This window comes from Echinops telfairi, unplaced genomic scaffold (assembly GCF_000313985.2).
Source record: "Echinops telfairi isolate 266 unplaced genomic scaffold, ASM31398v2 ScPeMD7_6;HRSCAF=24_0, whole genome shotgun sequence".
Lineage (NCBI taxonomy): Eukaryota > Metazoa > Chordata > Mammalia > Afrosoricida > Tenrecidae > Echinops > Echinops telfairi.
The window spans coordinates 96,986-110,795 of NW_022103902.1; the positions used below are offsets into that span (position 1 = coordinate 96,986).

The 13,810-nt window shown below is 40.5% G+C and overlaps 1 protein-coding gene and 1 pseudogene across 1 annotated transcript in view; one reads left to right on the forward strand and one right to left on the reverse strand.

Moving 5' to 3' along the window:
* The window catches only part of NIT2 (nitrilase family member 2), a 34,853-nt gene that overhangs the window by 2,296 nt on the left and 18,747 nt on the right, over positions 1 to 13,810 (forward strand). The window contains exons 2-4 of the mRNA XM_004706369.2: positions 7,296 to 7,414; positions 9,593 to 9,713; positions 11,128 to 11,216. Coding sequence (XP_004706426.1) covers positions 7,296 to 7,414; positions 9,593 to 9,713; positions 11,128 to 11,216 — 329 coding nt within the window. The remainder of the gene's footprint in view (positions 1 to 7,295; positions 7,415 to 9,592; positions 9,714 to 11,127; positions 11,217 to 13,810) is intronic.
* LOC105978935 lies at positions 11,638 to 12,482 on the reverse strand (annotated as a pseudogene).

The window sequence follows — 13,810 nt, forward strand, 5'->3', positions numbered from 1 at the left end:
TTTCCAAGAATAGAATTGCAGATTTGACAAATGTATTCAGTGTAATGGAGAGTACTTTGAAGATGATAAGGTTATTTTGTAAAAAAAAATTTTTTTTAATATATAGCTTTGATTAAAAAAATCCATGGGGGGGGCACTCCCTCATATATGCCCCATGTCCATGAATTGAATTTGCTTTTGTAAGGGCGTTATGGCTGTGGTTCCTCCAAGACCAGTTTGTTCTTCTGGTGGTCCCTGGAACTTTCATATTCTCGGTCAGCACCACAATTCAGAGGCATCAGTTCTTCTGGGATTTCCTTCTTCACTGTCCTGCTTTCACAGGTGTGTGAGACGACTTGGTCAGGCACACCTTACCCCTCAAAGCGACATCTTTGCTCCTTAACACTTCAAAGTGATACTCCATCCAATGAAATGTCATTTGAAGCCTTGACTGCTGCTTCCAGGAGTGTTGGTTGGGGATCGAAGTAAAATGAAATACTTGACAACTTCAATAATTTCTCCTCCATTTATCATAGTGATGCCCATTGGTCCAGCTGTGGAGATTTTTATCTTTAGATTGTTTTGTAATCCATTGTGGAGGCTGCAATCTTTCGTTTTCATCACCAAGTGCTTAACGTCCTCTTCCCTTTGAGGAAACAAATTTGTATCATCTGCATATTACAGGTGGTTAATGAGTCTTCTTCAAATCCTACTACTGCAGTCTTTATATAGTTCAGCTTTTCAGATTATTTCTTAAGCATACAGATCGAATGAGTGTGGTGAATGGATAAAACATTGACGCACACCTCTCCTGATTTTCAACCAGATATTATGCCCTTCTGGTCCCTGTACAGGTTCCACATAAATGTTCAAGAATTCTTTGTTTGTTATGATCCAAACAATCAAATACCTTTACATAGTTAATGAAAGACAAGTAAACATCTTTCTGGTAGTCTCTGCTTCTAGCCAACATCCATTGACCTCAGCATGGATATCCCTTGTTCCATATCCTCTAAATCTGACTTGAATTTATGGCAGCTCTCTTTTTCTCAGTATATGGCTGCAACTGTTTTTGAATCATCTTCAACAAGATTTTACTTGCATGTAATAGTAATGCCATTGTTCAATAATCACCTTCTGTTGAGTCTCCTTTCTTTGGAATAGGCACAAATATTGAGCTCTTCCATGTGGTTGGCCATGTATCTATCTTTCAAAACCGTGGCATAAAACTAGGGAGTGCTGCCAGCACTGCATCAGTTTGTTGAAACATTTCAGGGGGCATTGCATCAATTCCCGAAATCCTATTTTTCATCCATGTCTTCAATTCCACATGCTACCTCTTGAAATAATTGAATATTGACCAGTTTCTTTTTGTTTGGTACACTGACTCTGTATATTCCTCCATCTTCTTTTGATGTTTCTGGCATTCACTATTTTTCCCATAGAATCCTTCAATATTACAACTTGAGGCTTGAATTTCAATCTTCAGTTCTTTCAGCTTGAGAAATGCTGTGCATGTTCTTCCCTTTAGCTTTCTAATTCCAGGTACCATATACACTCATGTATAAGCCGAGTTTTTCAGCACATTTTTAATGCAGTTTCTGTGGTACAATTAGGTGCCTCAGCTGATTATCGGGTTGGCTTATACTCAAGTATATGTGGTATTTCTACATTTCATTGTCTTTTTGAGTTGCCTTTTGAAATTTTTTTTTATTGTTGCCTCTATCAGTTTATTCCTTTTCTTTTTCTTTTTAACCATTTTATTAGGGGCTCATACAACTCTTATCACAATCCATACATACATCAATTGTGTAAAGCACATTTGTACATTCATTGCCCTCATCATTCTCAAAACATTTCGTCTCCACTTAAGCCCCTGGCATTAGGTCCTCGTTTTTTCGCCTTTTGAAAATTTTTTATCTAGCTCTTTTACTTTCTCTTTCCTTCCATTTGTTGTAGCTACTGTACAATCAAGAACAAATTTCAGAGTCTGTTCTGACATCCACTTTGGGTGAGAAGAGATCAATAGTTGTATTTTATGTGGCCACTTTCAAGCTCTTCACTAAATTAGGATATAAAACATTGTTATATGTCCTATGTAATGTTAATTTATCTAGATGGTGCTTAGGCTTCAAGCTCAATTGCTCAATCCCATGAGGTATTTGGTTATGTCTAATAAGTATCCATATCTGTGTCCCCTATCTGCTAAATAATATACATGAATATACAAAGATAGGTCAAGAATTGCTAGTAGAGTTCCAGGTCATACATGCACTGGTTTGTTCCAGACAAAATATGTTTAAATGTGTCTCTACCATCAGTGAATGGCTGCAGACAGGTCCTCTCAGTAGTTTTCTTCTGAGTTTTATTAGTGTGCCTTAAAAAAAATCCTAGAATTTAAAAAGGTGTTGCACAAACATAGCTAGTTCAAAATGCTGATTGAGGAACTGATATACTCCTTAAAACTGTAATGCCCACTTGAAAGAAGAGGGATGCTTGCCCAAGGTCATGGCTTTGGAAGTCAATGGACTAAAGTTCACACCTCTTGTTTTTGAGATTGCTTAGTGAAAGGCAATTTAAGACTACCATATATTTGCCATAGTGAATGAGTGCTGTTGAACGTTCTGCCATGTACCTAACTCACATTGTTGTCTTAATGCAATCCAGTCACTTGTTATTACACATATAGAAGTGATCATCCCGTGTATTTGAGTCTAAACAGCGTTTCCACATATGAATATCCACCCTTATCTCAATACTATTTTAAATCCTATACCATTGGCTAGTTTAGTGATACTACTAGAATTACCAAAAAAAAAAACAAACAAAAAGAATTACCAAAGGCCCCAAGGAGATTACTTATATTATCTCCCCCAAATTGACAATGTTTCCACGTATAAATGAATTTTGGGTTCACACTTAACCTTAAGCACTAATCTAAAAACAAATAATTCTGATTCAGTCCTGCTCAATACTTATTTATCCTCATGAAGAGATCATTGAAGATATGGGTGCTATAGCAAAGTATGGTGAAGAAAGCAGATGGTGACTGGCTATCAAAATGAATATTGACTGGGGTCTTAAAAGCTTGTCTTAAAACAAGCAGCCATCTAAGTGAGGTGTCATCTAAGCCCACAGAGAAGAAGCACACCAGCACATATGATCCAAGAATAATAAATAATAAGATCCAAGATCAGAGAAGGAAATTGTATTAGACCTTCAATTCTGTGCATCCAATTTATATAGAAGGCTCTGGATGTCAGTGAAAGCCCCAGGGCCGTCTGCACAGGTCCCATGGGGATTAAGCCTCCATGGATGACTGCAGACCTAGGGTAACATTGTCCTCCTCAGACAGAGAGCATCAGAAGTAAATTAATGTGGATAGAAGAAGGTTAAATTTTAATTTATTTTTCCTTTTGACTAAGTTTTCATTTGTTTTAGATTTTATTCTCCCTTTTTTTGCATTGAGAATTTTCTGTGTTTTATTTTGTTAATGTTGGTAGGGTTTTTTCTTGTTCTGGTTTTTTTTTTCATGTCTGCTAGATTTTAATATGTCACAAAAAAGCAAAGATATCATGAAAATAGTAAACACAGTAATCCTTGCCACTTTTTGATGTAAAAATAATTGGAAATTTTATCTTGAGGGAGTAATCTGAATTTAAGATGTCATGGAAATATATTTCATAAGGAAAAATGAAGAGAATTGAAACAGAATGGGTGGAACAGGAGGAAAATGTAACCATATGTTCAGATCAGAAGAAGAGGATTCGTGTGTGTGTGTGTGTGAAGAAGTATTAAAGGAGAAAAGGGAAAGGAAAGAGAGAAGGGAATAAGATATAAAAAGAAAGGAAAAGGCAAGGAGAAAAAGAAGAACAAAATGTTTGAATGTGTGGTGAAAAGACCAAAGACTGGGGTGTGGTTTGTGTGTGGGTGATGGAGGTCTGTTGCTATGGCTGTGTGAATGGGGATGGGTGTGTGCACTCAGAGGCAAAAGCAGGGACGTGGTGGGGGTGGCGGGGAGGGGGCTTTGTTTACATGGGGTGTGCCTGAATCTACAGACATACTCCCTTTGTGAGGACTTAGCTGCTACCTCACATAGATGGCTGCTTGGTTTAGTATACACCTTTTACACGCTCCAGATTCTGTTCTTTGATAGCTGGGCACCCTTTGATTTCTCCACCATACTTTGCTATACAACCTACATCTTCAGGGATCACTTGGTGTGTGCCATTTCTTTCTTATATCCAGCTTGTCTATCTTTACAAATGCAGAAAGTAAAAGCTATAAAACTTACTGATACTGTTAGGTGTCATCAAGAAAGTTCTTGTTCTGTTATTTTTTATATGATTTTTTAATATGAAATCTAAGATAGGTAAATCTATAGTGATAATTAACTAAAATAATAGTTTCTTACAGAGAAGGGTGGGGAGATATTAGTATCTAATAACAATGAATCAGTGTCTTAAAATTGATTGTGGTGATGATTGCACGACTCTTTAATATGTTCAAACCTTTGGATTGTATGACACATGAATGATATGTTAATTGATTTTTAAAGTTAATTAAAATAAGGTTTTTTTAATTTGAAAAAAGAGGGGTGGGGCTGATTGAACTATAACCAGGGGCAAGTTTTAGAGTTACCAATATGTTCCAGAGAGCAAAGTTCAGTAAGAACTGTGGCACCTGAGAAGATCTGCCAGGTCAGTTAAATTCGGCACAGAGTTCACCTTAGAAGGTTATAGTAACTTTTGGAGGTAGAATTCCATGGGGATAATCTTGAGAGCTCTTCTTCAAGGACACAAGCCACTTAGGAGGGCTTATTAGGAAGACGTTGAAAGAAAGTGGGAAATTGCATTGGCGAGAAAAGGTCCAGGAAGTTGTACCTGTGATTCCTTTTGGTTTCAGTAGGGTTTTATTTCCCTGGGTTTCTTTCCAGATAGTCAGTGATTAGTTTTAACACTTCTATAAAAAATAATGCTGGGATTTAGGTCGGAATTGTGGTATGTAAATAGATTGCTTTGGTAATGTTGACATTTTTACTATGTCAAGTCTTCCAATCCACAAACATAGAGCATTCTTCCATTTATGTAAGTCTTTTTTGTTCAGGATCTAACTGGAACAGATTATCAATTACTCCTATGTAAGTTCAGGTTGAAGTTGAAGAAAATTAAAGCAGGTCTATGAAAGCCAAAATAGTTCCGTCACAAGGAAGGGATGAGCCAACCAGGGTGCAGTATAGCACTGGTGAAACACACAATATTCCTCTGGTTCTTTGAGGGTTCTTCACCCTCTACCCCACCCCCACCATCATGACCCCAGTCCTGCCTTTCAGTTCTGGCTAGACCAGAGCATTTACACTGGTACAGATAAGAACTCATGACACTTGGTATCCAGGTCAGATAAACCCCTCAGGAGCAGAAATGGGTGTATTAATAGAGAAGAGTAGGGGAAGGTGGGGGGAGAAGGGGAGGAATGGTGAACTGATTACAATGATCTGTGCATTACACCACCACCACCTCCTCAGGGGGCTGAACAATAGAAACATGGGTGAAGGGAGACAGCGGTTAGTGTAAGATATGAAAACAATAATTTTTAATTTTTCAAGAGGTCACGAGCATGGAAGGTAGGGGAAAGAGGGAAAAAGGAACTGATACCAAAGGTTCAAATGAAAGGTAATGTTTAGAAAGTGATGGCCACATGTGTACAAATATGCTTGATACAATTGAAATATGCATAGTTATAAAAGCTGTAAGAGCCCCCAATAAGATTTTTTTTTTTTAAAGTCAAAATAGGACCTTGAGTATACCCCACCAGAATTTCAAGTACATCTCAAAAACAGATTTGGAACATTGAACACTTAATGACAGTAGACCTGATCCGGTGATACACTGTAGGAGAACATCAAGAACATCATCCATGAAGAAAACAAAAGGTCATTTAAGAAAAATCAATTCATTTGAATGATGATGCTGGGAAAGACTAAAGAAAGTACCAACAAATCTGTGTTGGAAGAAGCACAGCCAGAATGCTTCTGAGAAGTAAGGGTAGCAAGACTTCGTCTCACCTACTTTGGACGTTATCAGGGGAGTCCTGTCCCTAAAGAAGGACATCATGCTTAGTAGAGGGGAAATGGAAAATGAGGAAGATCTTGGGTTGTAACAGTGGTGGTAACAATGGGTTCAAACTTAAGAACAATCGGGAGGATGGGGCAGGCCTGGACAGCGTTTGACTGTTTCACATAGAGTCTCTGTGCATCAGAGCTGACTCAACGGTACCTGACAGCAACAGCTTTGGGTTTCTTGTAATGTTTTGTTATTTTCTCTGTATTTACATCTCTAGTTAGATTTATTCCTATGTATGGTTTCTGCTTGAGTGCTACTGCACATGTTATTATATTGCTGTGGTGTTTTTATTTACTATTACTGTGTTCCTTTGGGTACAACTTTATTCATGGAGAAAGTGCACACTGCTACAGGTACCCGAGACGTGTAGCCTATTGATTGCATGGCAGTCCCTCCTGTGAGCCTCTGGACTACACACTGTGTCCCAGCCATTGATGGAGTAGTTGAGACAGGCATTTCCCCTTCCCATAGATCACTGTCCCAGTTCACTGCAGGCAGCAAGTACAAGGATTTGCAATTTTTGCCTAGGACAAGCTTTGTACCTGGTTGTGAGTGGGTAGAAGACCCAAGGACAGATAATGAGGACTAGGAATCAACCGCAGCTGTTTTCAAGCTATGCCCTCACTGAATTCATCATATTACCACATGGTGGGAAGCAGACCTTGCCCTCACGTGTGTATGTTCTTGTTCTTGGCACGGGACTTTGTTTATGGATCCTGCTCGATCTCAAGACTTCTCAACCACAACACTGTTGACATCTTGTCCTGGATAATTCTTTGTTATTGGAGACTGTCCTGAGCACTGTAGGAAATCTAGCAGAATTCCTGACCTCTATCTATTAGAGCAGTGGTTCTCAACCTTCCTACTGCCACGACCGTTTAATACAGTTCTTCATGTTGTGGTGACCCCCCCCTTCAACCATAAAATTATTTTCGTTGCTACTTCATAACTAATTTTGCTACTGTTATGAATCAGGCGACCCCTGTGAAAGGGTCATTCGACCCTCAAAGGAGTTGCGACCCACAGTTTGAGAACTGCTGTATTAGATACTAGTAGCACCCTATCAGTCATGATTATCAAATAGTTCTCAAGATATCCCATGGGTACAGATTTCCCCCTACTAGAGAACCATGACATTTATTTGAATTTAGCAGTCAGAGATCTGCTGACAGCTATTTTTATCTTTGTTCTCAGCCTTCCGCTTGGCCCTCGTCCAGCTTCAAGTTTCTTCTATCAAATCAGATAACCTCACTCGAGCTTGTGGCCTTGTCCGAGAGGCAGCAGCACAAGGAGCCAAAATCGTTTCTCTGCCGGTAAGTCTGACTCTAGACCTGACAGGATAGTGTTTGCTATCTCTCCTCATGCCTTTCTGTGCCAGCGCCCAGCAAGGCCCCTCAGGGCCCAGGATTTTTCTACACTGACTGGATGATGATCCGAGCAAGGGTCTTTGTGCTAAGACATGCCCACATAGTTATAGGTCTTTCATTTTAGGCTCATCTATTCTGTTCAGATGAAGAATCCAAAATCCTCATAGGCTGAGGAACTTAAAGCTAAAATACTTAGTGACTTGGATTTTTATCTTTGTTACTTATGTAATGAAGCTTGTACAGGACCAGGACATACCAGTTTTAACACTAAGCCTCCAGGATTACAAAAAAATGAGAATAGTTAGGAACACTCAGGGAGGCTGTGACCTCTTTGGTAGGAGCTTTGGTAGTGTAGTGGTTATGAAGTGGGCTGCAATCACGATTGGCAGTTTGAAACCACCCGCAGCTCCAAAGGAGAAAGACAGGGCGTTGTACTCCCATCAACAGTTACAGTCTCGGAAACCCACAGTAGCCCCTCCCAGTCACTGTGTGGGTCGCTGTGAGTCAGCATTGACTCGATGGCAGTGAGTGAGTGACATCTTAGAGCCAGTAGGACTCTATCTTTGTTTTCAAGGTACTTTCTTTGATAATAGAATCAGCCGAAGGGTGAGCATATTTATCATCAATTTCAGGGTTAGTCTAAGAAGGGTCACCACAGAGGTCAGCACATGTATCTGCAGACATCTTCTCCAAAGACCCGATGAGACTCAGTGAGTTGAATTGTTCCAGACGACACCCAACACTCCTCTCACACTAGGAAGAGATGGCAGCCCCTTGCAAACTGTCTGTAGATTGACTGGAGAATTTTCATGGCTACCTTAGGTTTTATTTAGCCTCCAGTCCCTCACAGATGTGGTCAGTGAGCAGGGATTTTTAATAGGGGAACTAGAAGTCGTATTCTGAATCCAGTGTTCTTATGCCTCCAGTTGTAGGACTTGTGCCCTGAACATGGTCTCTTGGTTTAGGTTGCCAAGATCAGGATTAAAAAAAGCCGAGGAATGAAAGCGCTTGAATTATGCACTTGCCCATCTCAGTGACTATCCAGCATGAGTCTTGTACAAGGAGCAATCCCTGGGCTCGAGTTTCCTGGTGCAGTGCCTGGTACACAGGAGATCTCAATAAATGCAAAAGCAAATGAATGCAAATCCCAAGTCTAGTAATTTTTGCCTCCTATTTTCTGAAACAGCCCAGAACTCTTGACCACACTCATACCCTGGTTGGCATGAGAGACTTCATAGGATCAGAATAATAGTTCTGAAAGTGAATTTAGAAATGACTCAGTTTATATATGAGGAAGTATCTATCCTCTGTGGCTTCTAAAGATTAAGTACTTTTTTCAAAAACAGACCTCACTGCTCTATAGTTCATAATGATCATTTGGAGCGTATGAACTCACCCCAGCTCCCAAAGTCTATGAATAAGCCCAGTCATAGCAGGTTCCGTACCTCATCACAAGTGGGTGCCTTTAACAAAATTGATTTTCTTACCATTTGGAGAAGTACAAATCTGAATGCGGAGCACCAGTTATAGGGGAAGGCGCTATCTCCTTCTGGGAGAAGATGTTTGTCTTGGTTTCTCTACCTACCTTCTTGGTATTCCTTAGAGAGCTCCTCGAGACAGCTGTCTCCCCTTATGCTTAACTTGCTCATTTTAGATCTCCAAAGGGGTTTATGACACCCTGTACAGTGGTAGGGCCTTATGGATTGTTAGAAGAGCTGTAAGAGCCCCCAATAAAATAATCTTTTAATAATAATAATAAGGAATCCCAGTTTCCAAATGGGATTACATTAATCACTATAGGGACTCCCATGTACAATACCTATTTGGGGGCACACGTTCAATTCTTAACATCCTAGATATCCAAGGTTAGGAACTAGTTATTATAGACAGATCTGGCCTCTGCCAAACTCAGCCTGATCAACTTGACTTCTCTCTTACAGATATATCTAAGCCAGGTTTGAGTCTTGCCTGGGCCCCTGAGTTATCACCTTTGTTCTTAGCGGTGTTTTATTCCTTTAAGTGAGAGCAGAACTAATAGAAGCAGCTGTCAGAGTAGAATATTAGCATGATGATATTTGAGTGCTTAGATTTTTTTTCTCTTTTTCTCTGACAACTTTATCTTAGGAATGTTTTAATTCTCCATATGGTACAACATATTTTCCTGAATATGCAGAGAAAATTCCTGGAGAATCCACACAGAAGCTTTCTGAAGTAGCAAAGGAGTGCAGCATCTATCTCATTGGAGGTAACTTCCCACCCGTGCATGGTATAATGGCCTAAACATTGAAACATCAGAATGATTTTTCTTATTATATGAAAACTGGCAAATGCAGTTCAGCCATTGAAAAGAACAAAGTAGATCTATATGTAGTAAAGCGGAAAGGTTTGAAAGCCTCATTAGTAAGTGGAAAAAAGCAAGTTCAACATAGTATGAGCAAGTTATTCCCATTCAATTTAATCCTGCAAACAAAAGAAAGCTATATATTTGTACACGTGGATATGTGAAACAGAGTGCAGATGGAGCACTGGTTAAGTATTTGGCTGCTAACGGAAAGATGAGTGGTTTAAAACCACAATCCCTTCTGCAGGAGAAAGATGTGGCGTTGTGCTTCCATGAAAGATTTACTGCCTAGAAAACCCTCTGAGGCAATTTTACTTTGTCCGATAGTGCCATCATGAGTCTAGTGCCGGTGATAGAAGGATCGACACAGACTTGATACGGATGATTTTCCCTCGAGAAGCAATGAGATTACAAAGACAGATTTCAGTAGTGCTTTTGCGAAAGTAGTAGTAGAAAGAGAATCACACGAAGTGTCTTTCATTATAAAATAAGATTGGATTTTTATTTTTTCCCAAAGAGGCCACATACATAAAGGTAACATTATGTTATTTTGAGATATATTTTTTAATGTTCCTTTGGCTCAACTTAAAAAAAATTAGTACAGCAAAACTGTTTAATAAGTATAGGAAAAAAATTCATGTATATTAAGGATTAGACTATTTGATTAAAAACCAAAGACCCCAAACCAGTTGCTGTCAGGTCAGTTTGACTTCTCTGACCGAGCAGAACTGTGCTCCATGGCATGTTCGGCGGCTGAGTTTTCAGAAGTAGACCGACCACTCGGCATTTCTTCCCGACACCTCTGTGTGGACGTGCACTTCCATCCTTTAGGTTAGCAGTCGAGCGGAAGCTCAGGAATGAAGGCAAAGCAAGAGCACAGAGACAGAACCTCTGCAGGATCTGTGTTTAGTGGCTTGGGCTTAACATTCCCTGACTTAAGATGTATTGGGATACAGTCCTGTTGTAGGGCCTACTAAATGTAATTTGAGGAACAGGAAATTCCCCATTTTACGCTAACATCACAGATTTAGTGTTGCTCAGGGGCAAGGCTGTATTCCAAGAACTGTTTGCTTATTTTTTTAAGCCCATCTTTGGTATCACATCTAATTATATTTTGTCTACACTCTGGAGTTTATCTCTGAAAGATTTATTCAAGAAAGGAAAAGAAAACAACCCATGAGTAAATAACCCCTAAAAGACAGTCAACTTGATTGTTGTATCTAATGAAAATTTATCAAACTTACAAAAGGAAAAAAATTTTTTTTGCTCTATTCTGAATTTTTTGTGTGTGTCTATGTCTTTCTCTCCTTAATGCAAGGTTCCATTCCTGAAGCAGATGAAGGGAAATTATATAACACATGTGCTGTGTTTGGGCCTGATGGAAATTTGTTGGTAAAACACAGAAAGGTAAGTAGGGAATTTGACAAGTACTGTTATATCTAGGGAATTTGACAAGTACTGTTATATCTAGGGAATTTGTATGGATCACCTAGTCCTCATCCTGTCTTACACTTTAAAGACATTTGGCAGGTTAAGAGAGCTTTTTTTTTTTTTTTTAAGAGAGCTTTTTTAAAAAGACTTTTTATTTTGAATTAGGTGAAGGTGTAAAGAACAACAGATCATTAGTTTCACATTCAACAATTCATATGTATTTTGTTTCATTTCATTCATTGCAATCCTTTCATTGTATTACCATGTATCTCATTTCCTCTGTTTTCTTATTTTATTCTTCCTTGACTAACACTCTGTCCTTGGGTAAATGCTGCTTTTTAGATCTTAAATAATGGTTTTTGGGGGGCTTGGGGGTTGACTATTTACTTAAACGCACTCAGAGAGCCCTGCTACAGAGCACAAACTGAGTCACTGAGCGCTGGGGGCCAGGCCAGGCCTGTGTTGTGTGGGTCCCAGCAGGCAGCAGGCGATCAGCCAACAGCCAGAGCAGCAGGACTGGGCTGAGCAGGAGAGCACGGGTCGGGGCCCAGGGGGCAGCTGCTGCTGCGCTCATGGCCTCAGCATAGAACTTAGCACCTGGGCTGGATTAAACCACGTCTGCATGCAGTGGCCGCTCCACATCTGCATGTAGTGGCTCCAAATGCCCTCATAACTGGGCCGCAGAGAAATCCATATGCGGGGAAGTAGAAATCCATGCCCTGGCAAGTAGCTCCTGCTGGGCACTGGCTATACCCTGAAGTCCAGTTCCATCCCTTGTGCCAGTTGGTCTTGCAGGTATAAGACAGGTGGCAATCCTCTCATCACCTCTGACAGTCCTCTTGGCACAGGGGCACGTTCAGCACCCGCTCTTTGCGCCTGCTCTGGTCTACCTGTTGGAGCCAGGGTCCCAAGTTGGGGGAGCACTCAGAAGCAGGCGTCCTGACTGAAGTGGCGCTTGCAGGCAGGCTGCATCTTCCCGCAGTGGTCCCAGTTGAATCTGTACATGTAGGAAAAGACCTTGTGGGCTTCCTGGCTGGTGTTGTCGGAGCAGCAGGCATTCTTCCAGGGGCTGCACTGGTCGTGCAACTTGTCCTCAGGGCCTGGCTTTTCCTTGTGGTGCTTGGTGTCCATGCAGACATTGAGGAGTTCCATCCAGGCCTCCATAGTCTGGCGCATGATACCCCATCCATCAGCCACCAGCAGCAAGAGGAACAGCAGCTGCATTGTCATCTGTCCTGCCATGTTGGTCTCTGAAGGAAGAGCTGGAGAGGAAATGGTTGTGGGTCCAGCACTGGCTTCGGCTCCGCTCCACTCACCCTTGTCTTATTGCAGGGGCAGCAGTAGCTTCGTGGCCTAGGAGACAGGCAGTGGGAATGGAGCCCAGGAATGGAGGCCACTCAGCAGTTAATTATTGCACGTGGGCACCAGCCAGGTTTTCACAGGTGATAGGAGGAGTGAAGTAATAGCATAGACGGAAAGCCAGTGGCCAAGCCCCTTATCCTATGTTCTCACAAAGCTGTCTCATAAAATCTTGCAGCCAGAGTTGTTGGGACCTTTCTAAATAATTTCAATAATCGTCTATTCTAACACGGGGATGAATTCAGTTTTGGACCTGAAAGGAGTTTAGGGCTGTAGTTTTGGGCATTCCACCAATCTTTGACCAGTAAGCTTAGTCTCTTTCATGATGATGTTGTTTGTTTCACGTTTTCTACCACTCTATCCAGGACCTTCTAAAGTAATCTTTCTCAGAGTGGCTTTCAGTAGTGATGGCCGTGCACCACCTAGTTCTTCCGGTCTCAGTTTTGCGGTGGCTGAGGATTCTTTGTCCTATTATGCAACAATTGTATCCATATGTCTTTCGATTTTGATCATTCTTCCTTCTTCCAAATGGGGAGAAACAGCAGTTGCACCTGACATAGCTGCCCACAAGGTTTGCAGACCCCAGTCAATACCCACATAGGATGTAGAACATTATCTTTGTGAACGATGTTAGGTCAGTGAATTGTGTCCCTCAAAACTAAGGTCCTGAGCCCCCAGGCCCAGCATCAACTCAGCCCCTGAAGGTGTTTGATTATATCTTAAAAGTTTTCAAAACTTTGCTTTGGGGGCTTATCCTTGGTAGTTTCTATACATATAAATTTTAGACTTTTCTTTCTGCAAAGGAAAAACCTACAGGAATTTTTATAGGATTGCATTTAAATGTTTATAGGTCAATTTGACCAGAGTTGCCGTTTTTGCAACATTAATTACATATATGTTCAAGATTGTCAAGTGTTCTTGATGAATTGATCCTTATATCATCAGATGTCCCTTTGTGTTTTTTTTATGCTTCTTGCCTTAAAGTCTGTTTTATATCTGATATTATTATAAACACTCCAAGTTTCTTTTTCATACTGTTTGCATATTATATATTTTTTACTTTATTTTATTTTTTTAAATACTTTTTTTGGGGGGCTCTTACATCTCTTACCACGATTCATACATTCATCCAGTGTGTCGAGCACATTTGCACATATGCTGCCATCATCATTTTCAAAGCAGTGTTTTCCCACTTGAGCCCCTGATATCAG